The sequence below is a fragment of the Myxine glutinosa genome, chromosome 12 (assembly GCF_964187855.1).
Source record: "Myxine glutinosa chromosome 12, kmMyxGlut1.1, whole genome shotgun sequence".
NCBI classification, from domain to species: Eukaryota; Metazoa; Chordata; class Myxini; order Myxiniformes; family Myxinidae; genus Myxine; species Myxine glutinosa.
Genome location: NC_136272.1, coordinates 26643755 through 26670392, shown reverse-complemented (window position 1 = coordinate 26670392; position 26638 = coordinate 26643755). Strand labels below are relative to the sequence as shown.

At 49.4% G+C, this 26638-nt stretch overlaps 1 protein-coding gene across 4 annotated transcripts; it reads left to right on the top strand.

The window, feature by feature from the left end:
• The first annotated feature begins 1 nt into the window (after position 1).
• PRADC1 (protease associated domain containing 1) lies at positions 2-26373 on the top strand. Of its 4 annotated transcripts, XM_068132961.2 has the most exons (7): positions 2-111; positions 13872-13980; positions 14067-14307; positions 15735-15835; positions 15940-16049; positions 25112-25300; positions 25942-26373. In XM_068132961.2, the coding sequence occupies exons 3-7, from the start codon at positions 14247-14249 to the stop codon at positions 26060-26062; spliced, it is 582 nt and encodes a 193-aa protein (XP_067989062.2). In that variant the 5' UTR covers positions 2-111; positions 13872-13980; positions 14067-14246; the 3' UTR covers positions 26063-26373. The 4 variants fall into 4 exon arrangements, with proteins under 4 accessions (XP_067989062.2, XP_078622747.1, XP_067989063.2 ...); XM_078766621.1 differs by lacking the exons at positions 2-111; positions 13872-13980 and having other exon boundaries at positions 13990-14307; positions 15735-15802; positions 25112-25290; XM_068132962.2 differs by lacking the exons at positions 2-111; positions 13872-13980 and having other exon boundaries at positions 14104-14307; positions 15735-15802.
• Positions 26374-26638: the final 265 nt, after the last annotated feature.

Sequence of the window (26638 nt, the reverse complement as noted above, 5' to 3'; positions counted from 1 at the left end):
GGAGTCCGTGGGGAGAAAATACAAGACCAAGGAGACCAAGGCGACGACATAAGGAACCATCAACAACAGTGCGGGAGGAGTGGGTCCAGAGAAGAAATGAAGTTTTAAATGGTGATGCGATTGATAACGGAACTAATCGGAGGGGAAAGTTAATAATAGTTTTAAAAAATCAATCCTGATTCGATCCTGATTTGCAAGAAGTTTTGGCACAGAAGGCCATTTGGCCCATCATGTCTGCTCCATCAAAAGGAGGCGCAAAGCACCCCTCCACATATTGATATAAGGGATCGTTTTAACATGGGGACTGAAAATTCGTTTCTTGGCTTCTGCTGGACGAAATCGGCTGCAAATTTCAGAAGTACATGCTTTGTACATTGAGGTAATATGTTCCAAATTTCAGAAGTACATGCTTTGTACATTGAGGTAATATGTTCCAAATTTCAGAAGTACATGCTTTGTACATTGAGGTAATATGTTCCAAATTTCAGAAGTACATGCTTTGTACATTGAGGTAATATTGTTACGGACGCGGTTTAGATGTTATTTTTGACCGAGCGGTTGGTATGACCGCGACCGAACAGTTATTCCCCGACTAGACCCCGATTCCACCCAGACGTTGACCAAATCGCGCTATGCTAAATCAATGATGGAAAGGACACAACGACTGGGAAAGAGGAAACGACGCAAGGGGGTACAGTTCTCAAGACCTCCGGAGGAGGGTGTAATTACAGTGGTGGAGAAAAGGGGGTAGATTACAAGGTAGTGAGGTAAAGACACAGAAGAGATAGGCACTTAATTACAGTCTTATCTTATCCCAGACAGACCACAGACAAACGGAACAAGGCTGACTTACACAGGGATTTATGGCAGGGAAGGACAGGTAGTTCGATAGCACAAGGTGCACCTTGGCTCGGGGACAGGATCAAGCACGGTCCAAGAGATGCAGGGAGGCATCACAGCGCTCGGAGGGTACGTCTTGCTTGCTCCAAGCTCAGCGCGCATCTGACGTCACCCCCCTCTTCCTGCGCATGCTCAGCGGGGAGTGACACGCCCTCGACTGGTTGGCTCCGCCCCAGATGGGACCGGTCCGCCGCTTCCATTGGGTGCGGGGGTTACCGGGCTCCGCCCTTGACGAGGAGCTGACAGGGAGCCCCTATTTGGTAACCCCGTCGAGCACATGTTCGATGGCGGCTCGTTGGGAAGGCCTCATGCCCTCCCAACACCCCCTACCAACCAAGCCGGAGTGAGGACGCGCACTCCCTGTGCACGCCGCCGCCGTTGCTGTTGTTGTTGTTGTTGCTGAACCGTGAGGAAGAGCTGCGGGGAGGTATTGGGAGGTCCTAAACTTCCTAACGGTGCCATACAATCACATTCTGGTGCAACGAAGGGTCAGAATTAATGGAAACGAGTCCTTAACTGACATAGACTAAGAATAACTAGCAAGATGTCCTATAGTTGTCTTACATGAGATGCGGTGAACCTGGGCACGACATTTCATGGGGGAAATAGGGGGAGGTCGGGTCTACCGAGTGTTGTTTACAGAAAATGGGACTAGGGAATGGGGGATTGGGGATAGTTGGGAAGTATTGAGGAAATAGGGGAATATTTACAAGCGGATATGGATGGATGCAAATCCCATATCCGCAACAATATGTTCCAAATTTCAGAAGTACATGCTTTGTACATTGAGGTAATATTGTTATGGTTTTTAGAACCTTCACTAGTAAATTTTAGTAAATGTATCCCTTATAAATGCCCCCCTGTAAATATTCCCATCAATTGCCTTGTTAAAGATCGCACCCTAGTTAGTCCATGAACAACACGTAGCGAACCATAGGACCTCTTCGTAGTTATTTCATTATTATGTGTTTCAGTTAAGGATCTGTTCCCAGTAGTTGAATCTGCGTTGCATTAATGAAATAAGAGTAGGCCCAAATTTCCCTTCAAAAGCGGTGAAAAGTGGTGTTCTAACTCCCCACCAGCCGCCATTGGCCATACGATCGGGCCGAGAAAGAAGGGGGAGGAGCCACCAGAACAAGGTGTGGCAAGTCGGCTCGTCATCGGAGGTGGAGTCAGCAAGCCCTTACCGGCCAACCAGCACCGCGGTGAGCCAACCGGTAGGCGTGCCCTTCGGAGCCCGCGGCTTGATACGGCCACGAGCAATAAAAGCGACTGCAAGGGACTGCTTAGAGAGTCGGTGAGAAGGTATGAGTTGGAAGAGAGTTGGACGAAGAAGGCAGAGAGAGACGAAGCTGCGCGGAGCTCTTTGACAAGCTGCTTCAAAAAGCCCTACCGTGTGCAACGACTACGTGTACCTGCCGCTGGCTGCTCGCTTCCAGCCCGGAGCGTGGACCTGGAGCGGACCTCCTTGCTGTACCCTGCCGAACCTTCCAGCCCTGTTCCACCTGGACCTTCTCCTTCTTCCAGTGATTCCTGCCTGCTATTCCCCTTTCGTGTAAGTCTGTGTTTGTTCTGTCTGGGCGTTGATAATTAAGACTGTTTTAAGGCTTGCCCTGTGTCTTCTTCTTCTTCTTCTTCTTCTTCTTCTTCTTCTTCTTCTGTATATTGCTTTCGTTTCTCCTTTGGTTTCTTTGGTTTTGTAAATAATTAATAAATGTCTGTTATTTCTTACCCTTTTGGTTTCATTCTTCCCCTATCGCTTTAGTCTTTTCTTTCGATTGAATACCTGTGGCACGATTTGGCCAACGCTTTATAATCGGGTTTAGTCTCTTGTTAACGGCCTGAGTCATGGCTCGCTTCGCTCGGCGTGTCCATTACAGTCGCAGCTCGGGCGGGGCTCATTTCCTCGCTTACCGGAAGGCACTGGTACTTAGGTCATAGGAATAATTGGCCTACTACCCTATTCAGCACTGACCGGAAGTGGCGAGATAGTTCCAGGACTCGGACGGCCAGCTTAAAAGACGAGGGGATTAAACCCCCCTCGGTAAGGGGAGTGCCGAAACCGAGATCCGTAACAATATGTTCCAAATTTCAGAAGTACACGCTTTGTACATTGAGGTAATATGTTCCAAATTTCAGAAGTACATGCTTTGTACATTGAGGTAATATGTTCCAAATTTCAGAAGTACATGCTTTGTACATTGAGGTAATATGTTCCAAATTTCAGAAGTACATGCTTTGTACATTGAGGTAATATGTTCCAAATTTCAGAAGTACATGCTTTGTACATTGAGGTAATATGTTCCAAATTTCAGAAGCACATGCTTTGTACATTGAGGTAATATCTATCTATAATTCCAGTAATCTCTGTGTGTATGTATGTATGTATGTATGTATGTATGTATGTATGTATGTATGTATGTATGTATGTATGTATGTTTGTATGTTTGTATGTCTGTGACCGCTGTTTCTCGACAACCACGGGTCCGATATACTTTAAACTTGCCAGGTATATTGCTGGGGACCCGAGGATGTGCCTTTTCAAGGTTTCATATTAATCGGACAAGTAGTTACCGAGCTATGTCCAAAAAACGATTCAACCAATCAGAGAGCAGCGAGCTATCACGTGTGCCGAACGTGCCGAACAGACTCTGCCTCGGACGGCACATTTGAGAGCGTATTCATTTATTTCACGTTGGCAAACTATGTTGGCGTTAAACTATGTTTTAAAACTAATTAAAACTACTATCTATAATTCCACGGGTCCGATAAAAAACACCGTACTCGCAAGCCGTTCGCTTTGGACCAAACCATTTCATGTAAATAGAGGGGGGGGATTGTCACCGTACTCGCAAGCCGTTCGCTTTGGACCAAACCATTTCATGTAAATAGAGGGGGGGGATATAATTTTAGATAGATATATAGTACGGGCATGCCCTAGTGTTCCAAATTTCAGCAACGTCCATTCACGCATTCTTGAGTTTGATGTAGAAAACCCTCGAAATCACGTTGGTGTCTGTCCGTCCGTCCGTCCGCCCAAAATGTGTTGGTGCTCATATCTCAAGGACGATACATTGAAACTAGCTGAAACTTGGAATACACATCGACCAACAGGTATAGTTAATGGCTTTCAAAAAAATTCCACCTAAGTGCCATAGTTTTTGCTTTAAAATTAAATATATATAAATATATACACGTTATAACTCTTCAAAATATTATTACCCAAATAAGGGGGGAGATGGAGGTGGGGAGGTGGGAGGGGAGGGAGGGGCTTGCAAATATGTGAAAGGTAATATTAAATAATTCACGACCCTGTAGCGGCTACCGCGGGGTTTACACAATCGCCTTGCACCTACCAAGGACGCGGAGCGATCACCATGCCGGGCTCGTCCAGGACGCCCGGGCAGGCCCGCGCTCAACTTGCCAGGCCTCGGCCGGGACGCCCGGGCATGCCCGGGCACGCCCAGCCACGCCCGCTCTTGACTTGCCAGGCCGCGTGCATGCCCGCCCTCGATTTGCCAGGCCGCGGCCAGGACGCCCGGCCACGCCCCCTCTCGCCTTTCCCGGGCAAACACTCCGGGATAATGTGTGTATATATATATTGCTGCCCGATAAACGGGCTTTTGAGAGTAACCGAGTTGTTTTGTGACAATAAAGAAACTCGGACGAATTCCAGCTTTTTGTCGCGTCCATTCTTCCGATTACGTGGGAGCACAGCTCCTTCATTGGTGACCTACCGACATGGACACGGCAGTTGCCCTTAAACTGCCTACCTTCTGGGAGGCTCACGCGGCGGTTTGGTTCGCCCAGGCGGACTCCCTGTTCGCCCTGCGAGGCATCACGGCCGACGACACCCGCTTCCACTATGTGGTAGCAGCGTTCGATTCAGCCACCGCGGCCCGCGCCCTGAGCCTCCTCGAGAGCCTGCCAGCCGCTGACAAATGCGGCGCGATTAAAAAGCTCCTCCTCGACGCTTTCACCCTCTCATCGGCGGAACGCGCACGGCGCCTGCTCGACCTGCCCGAGCTCGGCGACACGCGCCCGTCTGAGCGAATGGACGACATGCTTTCGCTGCTCGGCGAGCACTCTCCGGCATTCCTGTTCCGGGAGCTGTTCCTCCGTCAGCTGCCTAGCCCGGTACGCCTCGCCCTGGCGAGTACGACGATCACGGATCCCCGCGCCCTCGCCAGGGAAGCCGACAAGATCTCCGCGGCAGGCCAACGCATTGCAGCAGCGACCTGGGGCCCACCGCCGTCCGACGCAACGCCCATGGCGCCCGAGCACCCGGCACGGTCAACGACCGAACTGCCGATGCAATTGGCGGCCGCAACGCCGAGCTGACCACCTCCAGCACGACGACCGGGGCCTCCACCTGACCAAGCGTGGTGTTACTATCATGCCAGGTTCGGACAGAAGGCCCGGACCCCCGTGCACCTTCGGCAGGCCGGGAAACGGCCGGGCCGGCGTTCATTACCAGCCATGAGCGCCGGCCACACGGGCAACTTACTTTTCATCACGGACAAAGCGTCCGGATGGCGCTTCCTGTGCGACACCGGTGCCCAACTGAGCATCATACCCGCCTCTGATCAGGACAGGCAGTCCGCGGTTTGCGGCCCCTCCTTGGTTGCGGCCAACGGATCGGCCATCCGCACCTTCGGCCCACGCAACATCACCCTCTGCTTCGGCGGCCAACGCTTTACCTGGACGTTTGTAACCGCAAACGTGCCCATGGCTCTGCTAGGCGCCGACTTCCTCTGCGCACACGGACTGCTGGTGGACGTCCAACGGCGTCACCTCATCAACGCCGAGACCTTCAGCTCCCTGGTATGCACATTGAGCAGCTCCGCTCCGCCCGAGCTGGCATGCGCCCTCCCGGCGGCGAACGAGTTTGCTCGCCTGCTCACGGAGTTCCCGGCCCTCACGCGGCCGACGTTTTCGGCCGTCGCGGTACGACATGGGATCGAGCACCACATACCAACCATGGGCCCGCCGGTCTACGCCAGAGCCCGCCGCCTCGACCCAGCCAAGCTCGCCGTGGCCAAAGCCGAGTTCGACGCTTTGGAAAACCTCGGCATAGTGCGGCGCTCCAATAGCGCGTGGGCTTCGCCACTACACATCGTCCCAAAGCCAGGGGGCGGCTGGCGCCCATGTGGCAACTACCGCCGCCTTAACGACGCTACCACCCCCGACAGGTATCCGATCCCGCACATCCAAGACTTCTCCACCCGTCTGGCAGGACGGGTCATTTTTTCAAAAATCGATCTCATACGGGGATATCACCAGGTACCTTGAGATCTCGCGAGATCTTGGAGACGGCGGCAGGGATTTTCGAAGCTCCACACGGTCTCCACGTTTTTCGAAGTTAAGTCTGTTCACAATTGTATTTTGTCGAAACTGTATTTATCTTTCGGTGTGTGAAGTTATTGTGTGCAACTTTGGTTGTTTCTCGGTGTTTATCTTTCATAAATTGATCGTCTGTTTGCCGTGTCGCGAGCAAGGCCTTGTACAGTGTGCACTGTACAACCTTGAGCCTTTGTTTTTCTCTCAGTGGTCCGTCGTTTGTGATCCAATAACTTTCGTTCTCTGTATTCCCAGTCTTTTCACCCATAGCCTACTTCCTTGTGTAAATCTCAACTCAAAAAAAAAACAAACAAAAAAAAAAACATTTCCTTCTCTGTTCTCATTCGTTTATTCATTCTTATTCGTTCGTTCGTTCTTCGACCACGTGTTTCTCCCCCATTTCCCCAGATAGTTTTCACTCATTAACCTTCAATGTTTACACTTTCCCCTCAAGTTATGTATTCCGTCATATTTTATAACACCTTTTTCTTCTTCTTCTTTAAAAGGCTGCTTTCGACTTGCTCACCAAATCAATTCATCCCAAAAAAAATATCCATCTCCTATAGTGCCTTTGTTCTACATTCCCTAAACTCTCCTGCACTCCATCCTCCATCCAGCGTCCTTAAACGTATTTTTAACTCGAAGGTCACAAGAAACTCATTTTGCAATAAATGTTCGTTTCCCATAAATCGTACACTTTCAAAAATCCAATCTCACCCCTCCCCTCCAAATCTTCCCCATAACCCCTCCCCTCCAAATCTTCCCCATCACCCCTCCCCTCCAAATCTTCCCCATCACCCATCCCTTTCAAATCTCCCCCCTTGCCTCCTCCCTCCTAAACTACCCCCTCACCCCTCCCCGCCAAGACGCCCCCTCGCCCCTCCCCTCCTAGACACCTGCCTCACCCCTCCCCTCCAAATCTCCCCCATATCCCATCCCTTTCAAATCCCTCCCCTTGTCCCTTCCCTCCCAAACTCCCCCCTCACCCCTCCCCTTCAAATCTCCCCACCCTCATTGCTTCTCAATTTCCCCCCGCTCACTCCCCCTCCTCAAAGCGTCCTCCCCGCTTCTTCCCCCTTCAAACTCTCACCTCCATCTCCCCCAACCTTCTGTCTCGTTCTTCCCCCTCCTCAAATAACACCTCATTGTGGCTCACCCAATCACCATCAAACCTTTTGTCCGCCCCATCCTTCCCTTTCTCCGAGCTATTCTGAAATCTCTGACACACCTTCAACAGCTCTCCCTACCTCTTCCACCTCTTCCACATCTTACCCTACCCCTCCTCCCCCCTGTTCTGTATCTGATGCTCCCCCTTCCTCTTCATTAACGGTATGGACCTCAAACATCCGGGGCCTTCGTTCAAACTTAACTGATCTCTCCATACAGGTTGCTTCTGTCAAACCAGACGTGATCTGCTTAACAGAAACTTTCCTCCTTTATGATGTCTCTGATTCCATAGTATCTCTCCCGGGCTACTCCCTCCTCCGGTATGATAGACCTGAGCCTCGTCCTGGAGGCGGGGTTGCTATCTTTATCAAAAACTCTCTTCCTCACTCGCCCTGCACTGCACTCTCTCCACCTCACCCCCAGGAATACCTCTGGCTACGGCTTCCCCTTCGCTCCCACCTCTTGTTCATATGTGTGCTGTACCGTCCACCAAACAGTGATGACTCCATCTACATCTCGCTGTCTGATGATATGGACCAACTTCTATCTACTCATCCCAACTCTCTCTTCCTCATATGTGGTGATTTCAACTGTCATCATGCCAGTTGGCTGGGTGTGGGTACCTCTCTCACCAGCCATGGCTCCTCAGCAAAGGACTTCTGCGACTCACTGGGACTGACACAATCTGTCAATTTCCCGACCCGGATCTCAGTCAACGGAACATCTTCTCTTCTGGACTTGGTTATGACTAACTTCCCTGAAAATGTCTGCTGCTCTTCTTCTGCTCCGATCGGATCATCTGATCATGTCCTTGTTAAAGTGGACATCTCTCTGACCATCCTCAGGGAGCCTGCTCAGCGTCGACGAGTCTGGCATTTCACTCAGGCCAACTGGCACGGTCTTCAAGCAGCCATCAATCATCTGGACTGGTCTCCCATCTCTACCACCTCTGACATCAACTCATCCTGGGAATTCTTCCAAAGTAAATTGCTCTCTCTCATGCACAGATTTATCCCATCTCGTCTTCAGTTGTCATACCCTTCCTCCCGTCCATGGTACACGGAATCTTGTGGTGAGGCTGTTGCCCAGAAACAACTTGCCTTCGTCTCCTGGAAAGCAAATCCAACGGAAGGAAATCTCTTTTCCTTTCACAAAGCCCGAAACAAGTGTGTGTCCACCCTCAGGAGAGCCAGGAAACAATATCTCTCCGTTCTCAAGACCGAACTCTCTTATCTGTCTCCCTCTTCCAAATCCTGGTGGCGTCTGGTCAAATCCGTTTCTGGTGTTTGTTCCCCCTCCATCCCCTCCCTTACCTCAAACGGCTACACAGCTGACTCCGCACGTGAAAAAGCTGAATGCCTCAACTCTGTGTTTGCCTCTAAATCTTGTGTCCCAAACCCATCCCTCTCTGTACCCACCATACCCAGTCGTACCCTGCTGCTCCTGGACTCCGTGTCCTTTCCTCCTGACAAGGTGGAAAAGTTTCTGTCAACCCTCGACTCTGATTCTGCAACTGGACCCGACGGCATCAGCCCACGGGTCCTAAAATCCTGCTCTGCTGCTCTATCTCACCCTCTCTCTGTTCTCTTCACCCTCTATTTTGCTCAAGGTCAACTGCCATCTGCTTGGAAATCAGCCAACATCACCGCTTTGCACAAAAAAGGTGCAAAAACAGATCCTAGCAACTACAGACCAATCAGCCTTCTCCCAATTATCAGCAAAGTCATGGAATCCATCATTGCTTCTGATATGAAATCTTTCCTCTTCTCCAATGGCTTGATCTCTGATCATCAATTTGGTTTCAGACCAGGTCACTCTACTCTGGACATGCTGCTTCTGCTGTCTCAACAATGGATGGAGGTCCTCAATGCCAAACAGGAAATTAGAGCTGTCTCCCTCGACATATCACGTGCCTTCGACACGGTCTGGCACCCCGCTCTGCTCACCAAACTCTCCTCCTTTGGTATCCATGGAAATCTCCACGCATGGCTGGCGGACTTCCTCTCTAGTCGTCGTCAACGTGTGGCCCTGAATGGGTTTCTCTCATCTCCTCTTCCTGTTCAGGCTGGAGTTCCCCAAGGCAGTGTTCTGGGCCCCGTGCTTTTTCTGGTCTTCATCAATGATCTCTCTGACTCTCTCGAAAATCCTCTCTATCTCTTTGCTGATGACTCCACTCTCTGCCGCTCCATTCCTCTTCCCTCAGATCGGCAGTCTGCTGCCTCCTCACTCTCTGAAGACCTGGACAAAATCACAGACTGGTCAAACAAGTGGAACATGTCTTTCAATCCTGACAAATCTCACACTCTTACTATGTCTCTCCGAAAAGATCGACTGGACAACCCTCCCATCTACTTTCTCAACAATCCTCTCCAAGAAGTTCTGTCGCTCAAGATTTTGGGTCTCACTATCTGCCATGATCTTTCTTGGGAAAACCACATTTCCAAGCTGGCCTCCAAAGCCAGTCGCCGACTGGGCATCCTCCGTCGTGCGAAGTCCTTCCTCGGCACACCTGAGCTCCTCACCACATACAAGGCTTTCATCCGCAGCTCAATGGAATACTGTTCTCCCCTATGGGCCGGTGCTCCTGCCTCACACCTAGCTCGGCTTCACGCTGTTGAAACCAAAGCTTTCAGAATTATTGGAATCTCCCGCGATGAAGCTATCTCTGAGGGCCTTTCACTCACTCACCGCAGGCAGGTAGGTGGTCTTTCTGTCTTCTACCGACTCCTCTCCGGCCTTGCACCCCCAGCTCTCTCTGTGCTCTGTCCCCCAAATATTCCTACAGGTCGCACAAGATCTGCCAGCAACCCTCTGATGGTTAAACTGCCGAAATCTCGGCTCTCCGCTCACCTTCACTCTTTCATTCCTCTTTTCTCCCGCCTCTGGAACAAACTCCCTCACTCCCTTCAATCCCACTCCTCCCTCCAGGTCTTTAAAACAGCTGTTCACCACCATCTCTTATCTTCCCCCATCCAAAACCTTGATCTTTTCTACCCCCGCTAATTCACCCCAGATCCACCTTGTTTGAAATTCCAACTTCTTTCCTGGAAGTCCTGGCAGTGTCCATATGTTTTATACCTCTCCCACTGCCCCCTTCCCACGCCCCCCCCCCCCCAAAGCCCTCGCCCTCTCTCAGATCTCTCGATGTCTCCATGTCTCTCGGTCCCTGCTCTCAAATGTTGTGTTTGTGTCCTTCCCCCTCTCTCCCCATCTTGTCTACCGCTCCCTATGTTATATGTTTTATGTGTCGGTTTGTCTTTCTGTGTGATTAATGTTCGCTCTTTCACGAGCCTCGATATTGTATACAAAAAAAAAAAAAAAAAAAAAAAAAAAAAACCTGTCAGGGCGGCCGACGTCCCTAAAACGGCCGTCATCACGCCGTTCGGCTTATTCGAATTCCTACGGATGCCGTTTGGCCTCAAGAACACGGCTCAGGCGTTCCAGCGCTTAATGGATGGCGTGCTGCGTGACCTGCCGTTCCTCTTCGTTTACCTGGACGACATCCTCATCGCCAGCACGTCCCGGGCCGAGCACCTCCTCCACCTCCGAACACTGTTCGGGCGCCTCAGCGAGCATGGCCTCATCGTCAACCCAGCCAAATGCCACTTCGGCACGACGGCCGTTGATTTTTTGGGCCACCACATCACCAAGAACGGGGCCGTGCCACTGCCAACCAAGGTCGAGGCCATCACCACGTTTCCGCGTCCCCGCTCCATAAAGGCCCTGCAGGAATTCCTGGGAATGGTGAATTTCTATCACCGCTTCGTGCCCCGCGCTGCTCAACTCATGCGGCCCTCTACGAAGCCCTCCGGGGCAAGCCGTCCAAGCACGACATCGTCTGGTCCGCAGCAATGGACACGGCCTTCCAAAGCTCAAAGCGGGCCCTCGCCGACGCAACACTGCTCGCTCACCCGGTGCTCAACGCTCCCATCGCCCTCACCACGGATGCCTCCGACTACGCGGTGGGCGCCGTACATGAGCAATGGGTGAACGGGGTTTGGCAGCCACTCGCTTTTTTCAGCCGGCAGCTCCGGCCGAACGAGCTCAAATACAGCACGTTTGACCGTGAGCTCCTCGGTCTACACCTGGCCGTTCGCCATTTCCGCCACCTCCTGGAGGGCCGACCCTTCACGGCGTTCGTCGACCACAAGCCGTTGGTTTACGCAATGGCCAAGGTCACGGAGCCGTGGTCGGCCCGCCAACAGCGCCACCTCTCCGCCGTGTCGGAGTTTACCACGGACATCCGGCACGTCGCCGGCAAAAACAACGCCGTGGCCGACTGTCTTTCTCGGGCCAGCGCGAACGCGGTCCACCTCGACGTGGACTTCGCGCTTATGGCGGCGGACCAAACCACCGACACCACGGTGCAAGCCCTCCGGGTGGCGGACACGGGCCTCCACCTGGCCGACATCCCCTTCGCGGACACTGTCCTGCTCTGCGACGTCTCCCAAGGCCAGCCTCGCCCCATCGTGCCCGTCACCTGGCAACGCCGCATCTTTGCCTCCATCCACGGCCTTTCCCACCCGGGCCGGAAAGCTTCCCAGAATCTGGTGTCGGCGCGATTCGTCTGGCACGGCCTTCGACGGGACGTCCGCGATTGGACCAGCACCTGCACAGCCTGCCAACAGGCCAAGGTCCACCGACACACACAGGCCCCGCTGGCACCTTTCACCATGCCCGAACGACGTTTCGACCACGTCAACGTGGATCTGGTGGGCCCCCTCTCCCCATCACGGGGGTTCACACACCTGCTCACCATGGTGGACAGGACCACCAGGTGGCCGGAGGCCGTTCCCCTCGTCTCCCCCACCACCGCCGACGTGGCGCAGGCTTTCATCGCCACCTGGGTCGCCCGCTTCGGCGCACCGGCGTACATCTCGTCAGACCGCGGACCGCAGTTCACCTCCGAGCTGTGGGGCGCGGTCGCCCGCAACCTGGGGGTCAAGCCCCACCGTACTATGGCCTACCACCCCCAAGCCAACGGGTTGTGCGAGCGATTCCACCGCTCCATGAAGGCCGCGCTCATGGCCGGCCTTCAAGACGGCGGTTGGGCCGACCGGCTGCCGTGGGTCCTTTTGGGCCTCCGCATGGCCCCCAAGGAGGACCTCCGGGCATCCACCGCCGAGCTTGTCTACGGCCAGGCGCTACTCGTCCTGGGCGAATTTGTGCCCGACGCTACCAGTCCCTGGTCCGCAGCTCACCAGCGCTCGGACCTCCAAGAGGCCGCCCGACGGTTTGCCCCCGTGCCAACATCCCACCACGGTGACCCCCAGTCCTACGTCCCCCCAGCGGAGTACGTTTTTGTGCGTCATGACGCACATCGGGGGCCACTCCGGCCGCCGTACGACGGGCCCTTCCGGGTCCTGCAACGGGACGACAAGTCGTTCGTCATCGACATCGGCGGCAGGTCAGACCGGATTGCGGTGGACCGCCTCAAGCCGGCGCACGTGGACATCGACCAACCGCCACGGTTGGCCCTTCCGCCGCGGCGAGGCTGCCCCCCGTCCACTGTGCCCCCCACTCGACCGCCCACCACCACACCGGACCCCCCCCCCCCCACGACCCGCCAGGGGTCGCTTCGGCCGGGTCATCAGGACCCCCCTCAAATTGACCCTGCCGGTGCAAGTCGATTCTGGGGGGACGTGTGTAGCGGCTACCGCTGGGTTTACACAATCGCCTTGCACCTACCAAGGACGCGGAGCGATCACCATGCTGGGCTCGTCCAGGACGCCCGGGCAGGCCCACGCTCAACTTGCCAGGCCTCGCCCGGGACGCCCGGGCATGCCCGGGCACGCCCGCCCTCGACTTGCCAGGCCGCGGCCAGGACACCCGGCCACGCCCCCTCTCGCCTTCCCGGGCAAACGCTTCGGGATAATGTGTGTATATATATTGCTGCCCGATAAACGGGCTTTTGAGAGTACCCGAGTTGTTTTGTGACAATAAAGAAACTCGGACGAATTCCAGCTTTTTGTCGCGTCCATTCTTCCGATTACGTGGGAGCACAGCTCCTTCAACCCCATTCCTTCGTGGGTGCAGGGAAGTGTTTGCAGACCCCACCAAAAATAAATAAATAAAAATAATGATTTTTAGAAAATGCCAACAAGATTAGAACATCACCAGGCAACACAGGGTACCCCTGCTAGTCCCTTCCGAATGGTGAGCATCAAACAAGAAAGCAGCACGTTTTTATGACTTCAGTATGGCATGACTCGGGAGGGGAAGAGGTTTAGGTTTCAACCACCGCCCTCCCAGACTGACAAAGGACACCAAACAATTACACCACCAAGTTAAAGCAACTTTGATGAAAGCACAAGTGTAATATAATTTTTTTTCATTTCAATTACTTCTATATATTATTTTAGATGCTCTCTAACCTTGTGCGGTGTATAAGTAGGAGATGTCATTTTTAGCGGCTTGTACTACATTTTGAAAAATGTAAAATCGCTTCGTTTTTGTTTTAATAGAGTTCGCAAGACGGATGATTCTACCAAGTTTAGTCAAAAATAACGACAAAGAAGAGAGAATACGGTTTCTGTTGGAAGCATATGAAATCATCCCTCATCCTTATAGCAGGCGGGTGGCAGTTCGGGCAGCACGGTTAATACTAATAGGTTCCGGTATTGACGTTTGTCGAGGAACTAAGGTTTTGCGTTTCTTAGGTTTTGAAGCCAGCGCAGAATGATGAAGGACAAACACCACAGCATGTCATCTTGGTTAGTGAAAATAAAGACGACAGGGGCTCGCTGTTAAATCATCTCGGCAAAAGATCTTAAACCAACACCAGGCTCACCAAGTGAAGCATTTTGCAAAAGTTACGGTTAAATCCAGGAGAGCTGGTAATGAAGTCTGCGCTGTTGTTGCTATGCTTTCTTGGACTGACGGGGATATTGACCTTGCACGGTGAGTCCGACCACCCCCACACACCCCGCATTTCCCTTCCCCACACACCCCGCAATTCCCTTCCCCACACACCCCGCAATTCCCTTCCCCACACACCCCGCAATTCCCCTTCCCACACACACACCGCAAATCCTGCAATTCCTCTCCCCACACACCCCACAATCCCCCTCCTCCACACACCCCACAATCCCCCTCCCCACACACCCCACAATCCCCCTCCCCACACACCCCACAATCCCCCTCCCCACAAATCCTGCAATTCCTCTACTGACACACCCCACAATCCCCCTCCCCACACATACCCCACAATCCTCCTCCCCGCACACACCCCACAATCCCCCTCCCCACACACACCCCACAATCCCCCTCCCCACACACACCCCACAATCCTCCTCCCCACACACACCCCACAATCCCCCTCCCCACACACACCCCCACAATCCCCCTCCCCACACACACCCCACAATCCCCCTCCCCACACAACCCACAATCCCCCTCCCCACACACACCCCACAATCCCCGTCCCCACACACACCCCACAATCCCTCTCCCCACACAATGCCTCTCCCCACACACCCCACAAATCCTGCAATCCCCTCCCACACACCCCACAATCCCCCTCCCCACACACACCCCACAATCCCCCTCCCCACACACCCCCACAGTCCCTCTCCCCACACACACCCCACAATCCCTCTCCCCACACACCACACAATGCCTCTCCCCACACACCACACAATGCCTCTCCCCACACACCACACAATGCCTCTCCCCACACAACCCACAAATCCTGCAATCCCCTCCCACACACCCCACAATCCCTCTCCCCACACACCCCACAATGCCTCTCCCCACACACCCCACAATGCCTCTCCCCACACACCCCACAATGCCTCTCCCCACACACCCCACAATCCCCCTCCCCACAAATCCTGCAATCCCCCTCCCCCCACACACCCCACAATTCCCCTCCCCACACACCCCACAATCCCCCTCCCCACACACCCCACAATCCCCCTCCCCACACACACTCCACAATCCCCCTCCCCACACACACCCCACAATCCCCCTGCCCACACACACCCCACAATCCCCCTGCCCACACACACCCCACAATCCCCCTCCCCACACACACCCCACAATCCCCCTCCCCACAAATCCTGCAATTCCTCTCCCAACACACCCCACAATCCCCCTGCCCACACACACCCCACAATCCCCCTCCCCACACACACACCCCACAATCCCCTCCCCACAAATCCTGCAATTCCTCTCCCCACACACACACACCCCTCATCCTTCCCCCACAACGCGAATCCCTGTCAGCACTTCACTCCTACCATCAACCATCCCCACCACCTTTCCCTCTCATCAACCACCACAACACCCTCCCTCATCAAAATGATCGCAATACCCTTGCATTGCAGGACACACAGTGGGGGAGGACCTTTTCTTTCATGTGCTGAGCCCACCTGAGGTACACTACCTTTTTCAGGTGCGCCCAGCGAAGGATTTTGGCGGAATTTTTGTGAGTATCCTTCTTTCTTTTGATTGCAATGCATTTACTATAATGATCAAACTTGTCGTTTATCAGCCTATTTGCCTCCCTTCCTCCCATAACCGAACGTGCAGGCATGCCCTCTGCAAGAAGTTCCCCTGCTGCCCACGGAGCCTCCACAAGCCTGCGATTCCTTAACAAATGGACGTCTGCTTGCTGGCAGTGTCGCCCTTGTGGAAAGAGGGTACCTTTCTAGCGTTCTGTGTGTCCTTCGTGAATCAAATTCCACCCGTGCCTGCGTTTTCATCGTCTGCTTACACGAGCACAACACTCACACTGCAAATGCACCAGCAAGCGAGAGGAGTTTAAACACCCGAGCATAACAAGGATGTGTTCAACGTTTCATAGAAGACGTCATACGTTTACTTGGATTATTAAGGACATGAGCGGCCGATGACGGACAAATCCATATATCGTGCGTGAGGTTTCAACCTGGGTTCCGATTATTACTGCACACCAAGTCCAAACCGGGATTAAGCAATTGGGTCACTCTGTCTACAGACGTCCAACTGCGATCGAGTGACTACATGACTTCAATTGAGTTTAATATTTCAAACACGAATCGCGACATGAACCCGCAGCTTAGCAGTACTTTGGCCCTGAATTTGGAAAATTGGACGGAATATCGTGCTGAGCAAATGTGCCGTCGTGGTAAAAACAATTGCTTCAGTCTGTCTGGCATCGACACTAAATTGAAAAATCATTTCAAACAGGAAGCTTTCCTGCAACCTTCATCCAACGTAGCTTTTTCTCAAAGATCATTCCAAAACCATCAGTTTCTCCGAGAAGAGTTGCCAGAAGGTTGCGGTCTTGACTATTCCGTTTGACGTGTCAGCTTTGTATGGTTGCCATCGTGCCTGTTATTCAGTTCCCGAACAAGCGAATATAGTACAGATTGTGCGCAGAAACACAGAGCAACAGTTGAAAAGACCCTTCCCACGTCCATCTTCTACCCACCCTACGCACAGCATCAGCTAGTGCCATGAACAGCTTGTTACTTGCAAAATCGAAGATTTTTCAAGTATATTGGTTGGTTGCGTTTGTTATTCTGTCTGTTTGTCACTCGCCTACAGGTCACAATTCTAAACTTATAGTCATGAAACTTCACCAAGTTGTAGAGGTCGTCACAATTGAGAAGCCTATTGATTTTGAGGTCGAAAGTCAAACTTTCCAAAATCAATCCGATTAAAAAAAATTAAAAAAAACACCTTTAGAGGCCATTTTTCCCCGCAAGCGGGGGTTGGCCTTTTTCGGGAACCGTGGTTGTTGTTGTTTTTCGGTCCCCTTTTTGAAGCAATGTTTTACGGCCGGATGCCCTTCCTGACGCCAACCCTTTTTGCCGCCTTTAACGACAAGCAGGGAATTACCAGTGAACTGGTACTCAATTCTCAATTCTCAATCCGATTGACAAATTAAAAAGCAATTGCACAAACCCTCACTGAATTGGGAAACCAACTATTTTTGAGGTGAAAATGTCAAAGGTCAATTCAACGTCAAACTTATAAAATCATCAGTTTTGTTAAGAAAAATCAACACTTTTCATCCTATCAACTTGAAAATTTAACAGCATTTGCATAGCACCTCACTGAATTGGGAAACCAACTATTTGACAAAGGCCAACTCAAGGTCAAACTTCTAATATCAATTCTCATCTGAAAAATCATCAATTTTAATCCGATTGACCCGAGCTTTGATTAACATCGTCAATCATAATCTTAATGAAATGGACAATTTCATGTATCCATGGCAACCTTTTATTTTGGGGAGGGTGGATTTTGCAAGTATCTTGCTCTGCATGATGTCTTCTTGTTTAACTTTAAATCTTGACAATAGAGGGTCCCACATTGACCAAAATTAAATGTATGGCCAAAATACTGAGTTTTGTTGCCATTTTTATTTTTCAAGACCAGAAACTATATGAAACAAGAGAGCAATCAGAGATTGCAGACCCTCGCCAGGACGTATTTTCGGTGGTTTTTAAGGCTGTGTTAAAACAAATATGGCGACCGAACCACGTGACCAATGACGTCATCGTTTTTTTTTTTTCTCCACCAATTTATCCTGAGATGATGCTCAAGAAATTTCATCTTGATCAGATGACGTTTTGTACTTGTCGAATTATGACGTCATAATGGAGGCACCTATGACATCAACATATGTTATTCCACATGGAGAGCTCTTTCCAATGAGCCATGTCTCAATTTTTTCTATGCAGTGCTTTCAGAGATATAGAGGTGCAATTTTTTTAGGTTTTTCCAAGATTGGTGGCCGAACCACGTGACGGATGACGTCATATTTAGAATTTAACAATTCTACAGGTGGAGTTGCACCTATGGTGAAAATTTCCTGTCAATCGGCCCAACGGTTGCAGAGAAATCATATTTATTCTGTGCAGACAAACAAACAGACAAACAGATGAAAAATCGGTCAGAGACCGAGGACTTGCCGGAATGTACTTTTTTAAAATCGGCCATTTTGGATCAAAATAATAATACATAAGGACATGGGCTGAATCACTGCTTGAGAGAATGCCAACCCACTCCCTGCCATCACTGTCATCTCTCCAACTCACAATCCCACGAGATATGCGGAAAGGACGACCCAAAACCAATTATCTTTTTTATTCGTATATAAACATCATTAAAAGTAAATAATGACCTCTGCCAAAGTTCAAACAGTGGGTTTAAGCTCTACATGAGAGAATTCAACATAGCTATTTGGGCGGTGTATAAGCTAACAGATCGCTGTCTCCATCGATCTTGCCAAGGCCGTAACACCTATCGGCTCAAAATCCTTTTAACTGTTGACTTGGTAGTTTTTACAATGAAGGAAACACCTATCAGGAGTACATACGACATAGTGATTGTGAATGTGACAGCTCTGAGGCGTCTTTCGCTTCGCATCGCAGTGACGGCGAGCACCAACATGGCGGCTGTCACAATAAAATCTGGCTTCAAGCCCCCTCACCACCCAAAATCTATTCCGGCAAGTAACAAACGGACAGACAGACGGGTGAAAACATAACCTCCATCCACCTTTGGTGGTGGACGTAACGAAATCAGGATGAAGGTCCCAATGAAAATCCGCTTCATCGCGGCTTCATTTGAACCGTCGAATCCTTCCACTGTATCACTCTGCCTCACCCCGGCTTTACGCTGTGGTCACAATTTTCACGTTTTGGGTGACCTTGAGCTTGACCTTGGGCCTAGAGTTAAAAATTGGGCACAGTCTATTCCAGGGCAAAGCAAATATGTGTGTAAAGTATGGCGATGCTATGTGCATTGTGCAATGATGTAGACGTAGTACTGCGCACAGACAGACAGACAGACAAACCAACCAACCAACATACTTGCCGGAATCTATTCCGGCAAGTAAACAAACAAACAGACTCAAATGCAATATCCTCACTGGGGTATTGGCCAGCTGGGGTATCACCAGTTAATTTGGTGATTGGCCCAGCCTCTGGCGAGGGTAACTAGAAAGCATCTGAAAATGCAAAGCCTGTCCACGTCCCTTTTGTATTCAGATGTCTCTACTTCCGCATGCTAAACATGGCGAAAACGGCGTAAAAAAAAAAATTGACTTTTATGCAGTCTTGACATTTTTATCTAAAGAAAAAAAAAAAAGAAGCTTTTTATTGGTTGACCAATTCTGTGACCCAATATGCAAATTCTTAAAATTTCAGGTCAATTGCATGAAAATTTATGATTTTATGTGATGTTTTGACCTTTTGACCAAATTATTAATTTTTCTCCATATTCTCATAATACTACGTAAAGCTTTGTTGAAACTTTGATTACAAAGCTCAAATGGTAACTTGACATTTCAGCTTTTTGCTTTGCTTTTGTGGGGTAATTAACTTGCAATGACAAGTGATAAAATATAAACTAGAACGTCACTCGGTAGGGCACATACCTCCGCCAGGCTGAAAGGTTTACATTTTGTATCCCACTGATAGGCCAGATCGGGATCTGGACTTGAACTAAGATGCAATTTGCTTGTTCTCCTCACCGAACCAACTCGTCCACCAAGTTTTGTCATAATCTGTCCTCAACGTTATAAAATATAATCCAGACTATATATCGTTTTGGCCCTATCACTCAATGGTGAAGAATGACTTGTGAATTAAATAATTCTCTTAAAAATTAAATAACTCCCGCAATAGGATCACCACCAAAAGCAAATAAATTCCTCTTTATACACACAACCGGTCCACCAAGTTTCATCTGAATCTGTCCACAATGTTTTGAGATGTCGTGCTATATATAGTTTTCCCTCTATGTCTCAATGGTGAAGAATCACTTGGAAAATTCTCAGATCCAGATCTGGATTCAGATCTTCACCAAAATCTAATCACTTCGTCCGTGTCATATACTCGACCTCTCCACCAAATTTCGTCCAAATCCGTCCACCACTTTTTGAGAAGGGGGATAGGAGGAGGGGGGCATCTCCAGACAGAACATTGCCCGTGTGGAGAAATCTTTCCACAATGATCGACGTATGACGTCAGACAACATTGCCAAATTAAATGGTATCGACCATGGTACCAAACACATGGTTGTCCAAGACCAACTCAACTTTTGAAAGGTGTCCTGTTGGTGGGTGCTCAAAATTGTTAGATGCTCATAACATCCGGTGTTTGGTAATGGAAGCTATACATGGCAAACTTGGAGCAGCACGAGGATGTGAAAGCTGTCAGTGTGGCTACGGACCCACTCGAGTTGGATACAATGGGAACCAGAAAAATGATGGAGATGGGATGAATATACCTCTCCTTGGTTATCTCTTATTATAATGGAGCAAACACACACACACACATATATATATATATATATATATATATATATATATATATATATATATATATATATATATATATATATATATATATATATATATATATATATATATATATATATATATATATATATATATATATATATATATATATATATATATAGTGTATGCATGTATGCATGTGACCAAAATGTCGTATTCAAATACATATAAAACCGAAAAACAATGTCCGTGAGGTGATGAAGCCATGTGACTATATATTTATGATGTACTATTTGAATGTTGGTTGCATCCTCTACGAATTACGTAGTTGGAATATATATTTTGACCCTTTAGACTGCTAAGACCTCTTAGACCTTTGAAGACCCTTCAAGTCCTCCAATAACCTCAAGACCCCTAAAGACCATTGAAGACCCAAAATACCCTGAATACCTAAAAGACCACAAAGACCTGTGAGATGCTTTAAATCCATTGCAGCAGGTTGTACCCTTGACTATTTAGAACTTTAGACCACTTGGTCCTTTTTAGATTAAAAATACATCTGTACAAAATAAATGTTTGTATTATGATTCAATTGGTGTAAATCATGACAACACAACAACTCAAGTTCAGTCAGGTCATTATCTTCAGTTAAAACAAGCCTGTGCCTCTGTAGCAACGTGTGGTGAGGCAAACGCAGTGAGCCGATCCACGCTATTTATATTGAAAAGTGAACAGGTGTGTCTGGGGGCAACAAAGTAGTATAGTCATTTATTGACTCAAGTTTGATGTTTAAAGCTGAAGCAAAAAAATTAACCCAAGAGTGCACCATGGCAACGATGGGACAAATGGCCTCATTTCCTTGTTTGTCAGTTTCTTGATTTTCAGACCAACAACAACAACAACATCAACAACATGCATTTTAAGGCCATTTTTCCTGCTAGAGCAGGGGTTAGCCTTGCAGTCCCCATGACAATCTTCTCCATTTTGCCCTATTTTCTGCATCTCTCCTTGTTAACCCCCTTGCCCGCATTTCTTCTTCCACCATCTTTAGCCAAGTCTTTCTCGGTCTTCCCCGTCCTCTACTTCCTTCTACATTCATTTCCATCACTCTTCTCAACCAGTCACTTTCATCCTTCCTCAACACATGACCAAACCATCTCAACGTGTTCCTCTTCACAGCATCAATCACAGGCTCTATTCCCATCATCTTTCGCAATTCATCATTTGTCTTCCTCTCTCTCAACGATACTCCGCACATCCACCGAACCATTCGCATTTCCACCCTTTCCAGCCTTCGTTGCTGCTCTACGTTCATTACCCATGTCTCGCTCCCATAAATCATAACACTTCTCACACATGCAGTATACACCTTTCCCTTCAGCTTCAACGACACTCCCCTCCTCATCAGCACGCCACTCAGTTCCCGAAACTTCTTCCATGCACATCTCACTCTTGCAACTGTTGCCGAGTCTGATCCACCTTCTCCATTCAGCATGTCTCCGAGGTAGCAAAATGTTTTCACACCTTCCAGCTTCACGCCATCTCCAAGATCCAACTCAACATTTCCTCCATCTGCAGCTCCCTCTGTGCACACCTTACATTTGAATGTAGCTGCCACACTGGTTAATGACCCTTTCAGACCACTACATTTTTGATGAACCCACTCAGCGCACATTGTACATTGAATGGAGTTCACTCCGACACACTTCCTGCACACAGCACAGGGCCACTTCCCAGTTCTTTCCACCTCACCACATGCTTTACCACTTGCCATCACCTTCGTCTTTCTGATATTCACCTTCAGACCTTTTGTCTCCATACATTCCTTCCACGTGTTCATCTTTTCCTTCAGTCCATCCATACTTTCCGCAATCAACACCAGATCATCTGCATACAACAACTCCCACGGTAAACCCTCCTTTACGTTCTGAGCCAGCACCTCCATCACAGCTACAAATAGTAGTGGACTTAGTACCGACCCCTGATGCACTCCCACCTTCACCTCAAACTCACCACTGTTCCCGTCCTTCGCCCTTACAGTTGTGCGCGCTCTTTTGTACATTGCCATCACTACTCTGATCAGCCATTCCTCCTCTCCTAACTTCCTCAATGCCCATGTGAATACTTCACGTGGAACCCTATCGAATGCTTTCTCCAGATCAACAAACCCAAGAAACACCTTCTTCCTCTTCTCCATGTACTTCTCCTGCAACTGCCTCACAATAAAGAGCGTGTCTGTCGTTACTCTTCCTGGCATAAATCCAAACTGCATTTCCTCGATCTTCACCTTCTTCCTTATCCTCCTCTCCAATACCTTCATTCCATGCTCCAATAACTTTATCGCTCGGTACGAGCCACACTCCAGAGGGCCACCTTTCCCCTTGTATAGAGGGACGAGGGTACTCGGTTCCCAATCCACTGGAATGCGGCCTTCTTTCACCACCAGATTACAGATCTCTGTCATTCTCTTCACACCCCAACTTCCTGCTGCCTTCAACATATCTCCCACAACTCCCGTCGGCCCTCCCGCTTTTCTACTCTTCATTGCTTTTATCACTTCCTCAACTTCCTTCTCAGTTATCTTCTCTGCCGGTCCTAAAACTGGGTTACTCTCTATGTTGCCATCCCATTCATTCTCTGTATTCAACAGCATTTCCATATATCTTTTCCATCTTCCTTTAATTCCATCTGGGTCCACAACGATTTGTCCCACTTCATCCTTCAAGCAACTCACCCCCATCACATCACACCTCTCTTTCGCTATCTGCTTTGCAATCCTGAATACCGCTCTCTGACCCTCTTCCGAATCCAAGCTTTCTCCGAACATTTTCCTACATGCCTCCTGCGCCTTTGCTACCTCTTTCTTTGCAGCCTTCTTGGCTGCCTTATAACTTTCATGCCCTGCTTTTTCTGCTCCCGTACCCTTCGCCTTCTGCCACTCCTTGAACTTCTTCCTCTTCTCGTCAATCCTCTTTCCAACCTCCTCATCCCACCACCATGTTTCCGAGTGTCTCGGTGGTCCTTTTGTCCATCCACATACCTCATCAACGGCTCCCAACAGACTATTTTTCATTGACATCCAACCATGTTCAAGCTCAACCACATCATCCTCGACCCTACTCAGCCTCTCTTTTAATGCCTCCCTTACTGTCACCTCTTTCAACCTCCACACCTTCATTCTCGGTTGGTACTTCACCCACCGAGCTCTCCTCGCACCTTTCACCCTTATGTCGCAGACAACCAAGTGGTGCTGTGAAACAGCCTCCTCCCCCGGGATCACCTTTGTGTCCCGGAGGTGCCCCCTATCTCGCCTACGCACAATCAGGTAGTCAACGGTTGTCATCGACCCACCTGACGTGTATGTAACAAGCTTATTATTCTCTTTCTGGAACTGAGTATTACAAATCAGCTCCATCAGCAAACTCCAAAATCCTTTCACCTTCTCCATTTCTCACACCATATCCGTAACCCCCATGAACTCCCTCAAAACTGTCCATACTCCTTCCCACATGTCCATTTAGGTCTCCTCCTACCACAACAACTTCCTCATCTTTCACGTTTTCCATCAGCTTCTCTATCGCACACCAGAACTTGTCCTTCTCTTCATCGCTCCGACCAAACTGCAGAGCATATCCCGAGATGACGTTCACCAAGAGCTTTCCAATCATCATTTTCACCATCAACCATCAACCTCTCACTCACTCTAGTCACACTCACCACACTGTCTGCAAACTCCTCAGAAAACAGGACACCAACACCATTCACGCCCTCCGGGCACCCTTGCCACACAAACTTGTATTTCTGTCCCTGCCTACCCTTCACCATTCTCACACCACTTCCCTTCCATCTCGTCTCTTGCACACAACATATGTCCACTCTTCTTCTGATCAATACTTCCACCACTTCTCCTGATCTCCCTGTCATTGTCCCTACATTCCATGTCCCAAACCTCAGAAACCGATCTCCACTTCGGGCTGTACCCTGCCCATATGTAGTTGTAATTGTCATGGTTCTCTTTTTGAGGCAATGTTTTCATGGCCGGATGCCCTTCCTGACGCCAACCCTCTTAGTCGCCTCTTACCACACACAGGGATACGGTGTACCTATTCTAACCAGGGTACACACCGGGATGATTTTCAGACCGACACACAGAATTGCTTGTGAGGGTTGGTGTTGTGCCTTTGACCTAATGCTAGGTCAAAAGTCAGTCACATTTGCAAAATTTGGTGATTGGCCCAGCCCATTTTTTTTTTTTTTGATTTTCAGATGTACACGCATATGCATACATAGAGAATGTTTATATGTACGTGTGTATACGTCCGGCTGAGCGAATATGACTAATTCAGTGCAATCCATCTGAAAGACTCATCCAGACTATATTTAGTAACCCAAATTCCCATACTGTATTGGAACAAATGGTGAAATCAGGACCAATCACTTGTCATGCTCATCCCTGCCCTTACACAGTGGCTGCTCATTTGTGTCCAAAGCCAAGGTGGTCGAACGCTATGGGGCACTGGCCGTGGTCATTGCAGACAGCACTATCCGGTCACTGTCTGAACCCGACGAGCAAGACAGTGGCTTTGTGGACATGGTGACGGATGGAACAGGGCGTGACACCTCCATTCCTGCAGTCTTCCTGTCTGGCAAGGACGGGTAATGTTCTCGCATGGCGACCGGTTAGAGTGCAATAAAGAATGAGCACTTTGGTAAATACATTTAAAACATGAAATACACAAAACGTTGAACACAACACTTAAAAGCAACAAAGACAATACATTATGTGCTCGAAGGGATGCCGAATGTAACATTGGAAACGAGAACAGTACTCGGTGGAGTGCAATACTTCTGCCAGGCTGAAGTTTGTTTTGTATCCGACTGATGGGCCAGATCTGGATCCAGACCTGAATCAAAATCGAATTTGGCTTGTTCTTGTCACTTAACCAACTTATCCACCAAGTTTCGTCCAAAACCATCCATAATTTTGAGATATCATGCTATATATAATTTTGGTCAAGTCTCTCAATGGTGAAGAATCGCTTAAAAGTTATCGGATCTGGATCCTCAACAAAATCGAATCATTTCGTCCTTGTCATAGAGCCAACCTCTCCACCAAATTTCGTGCAAACCTGTGTTGTGGTGGAGACACAACATTGTGTGTGTGTGTGTGTGTGTGTGTATATGTGTGTGTCATATTAACAAATCACCATGTCACATGAGAGGTAGATTCATTCTTATTCAACTTTACCACCCACTCCGTTCCCCGTTCCCCAATCCCCAATCCCCCTCACCTCCAGACACATGATCAGGCAGGCGTTGTCACGGCACACCGAGCCATGGGCAATCATCAGCATCCCAGTCAACGTGACCATCTTGCCAGCCTATCAGCTCCTGCAACCACCATGGAACTTTTGGTAGGCCAAAACAGGCCTGTTAAACTGAAGGTGTCCACAAAAAACTCCACCTCTGTACAAAATGCCTGTCAGGAGGAGGCCTGACAGATACTCAACTATAAAGCAGAACTGTGAAAGCTGTTTACAACCCCAAGAGTTTAAAAATACCTTTTATTCCTCCCCCCCCCCCCCAACCTCCCCTCCCTCATCAAGTGTTCAATTCTTTTTCATTTCACTCAAATGTGAAGTTTAAAGGGTAAAATGGTAATATGCAACAATTAAAAGTTATTTTGATGGGTGTAAAGTTGTGCAATAAATAGTCCCTTGAGCTAGCAATGGTCTGTGATTACATGTACCAGTTTAAATTAAATCTCAGGTCAGTGCGTGTCATTCAGCAAGAATGCGTGGGCAGATCGGCCACTCTGTGCCGCTGGACAAGTTGGCTCGATCTCAAACAGCGAGCGAGGTGGTGGGTTGGAGGCACAGAGTGTGCTTTGAACAATAAATACAATTGCAAATTATCACATGGTGCCAGTTTTGCCAAACTCTGACATCCATGTCTAGCGGCACACAAGTTTGTACTTAATGAGCCATCTTGTAT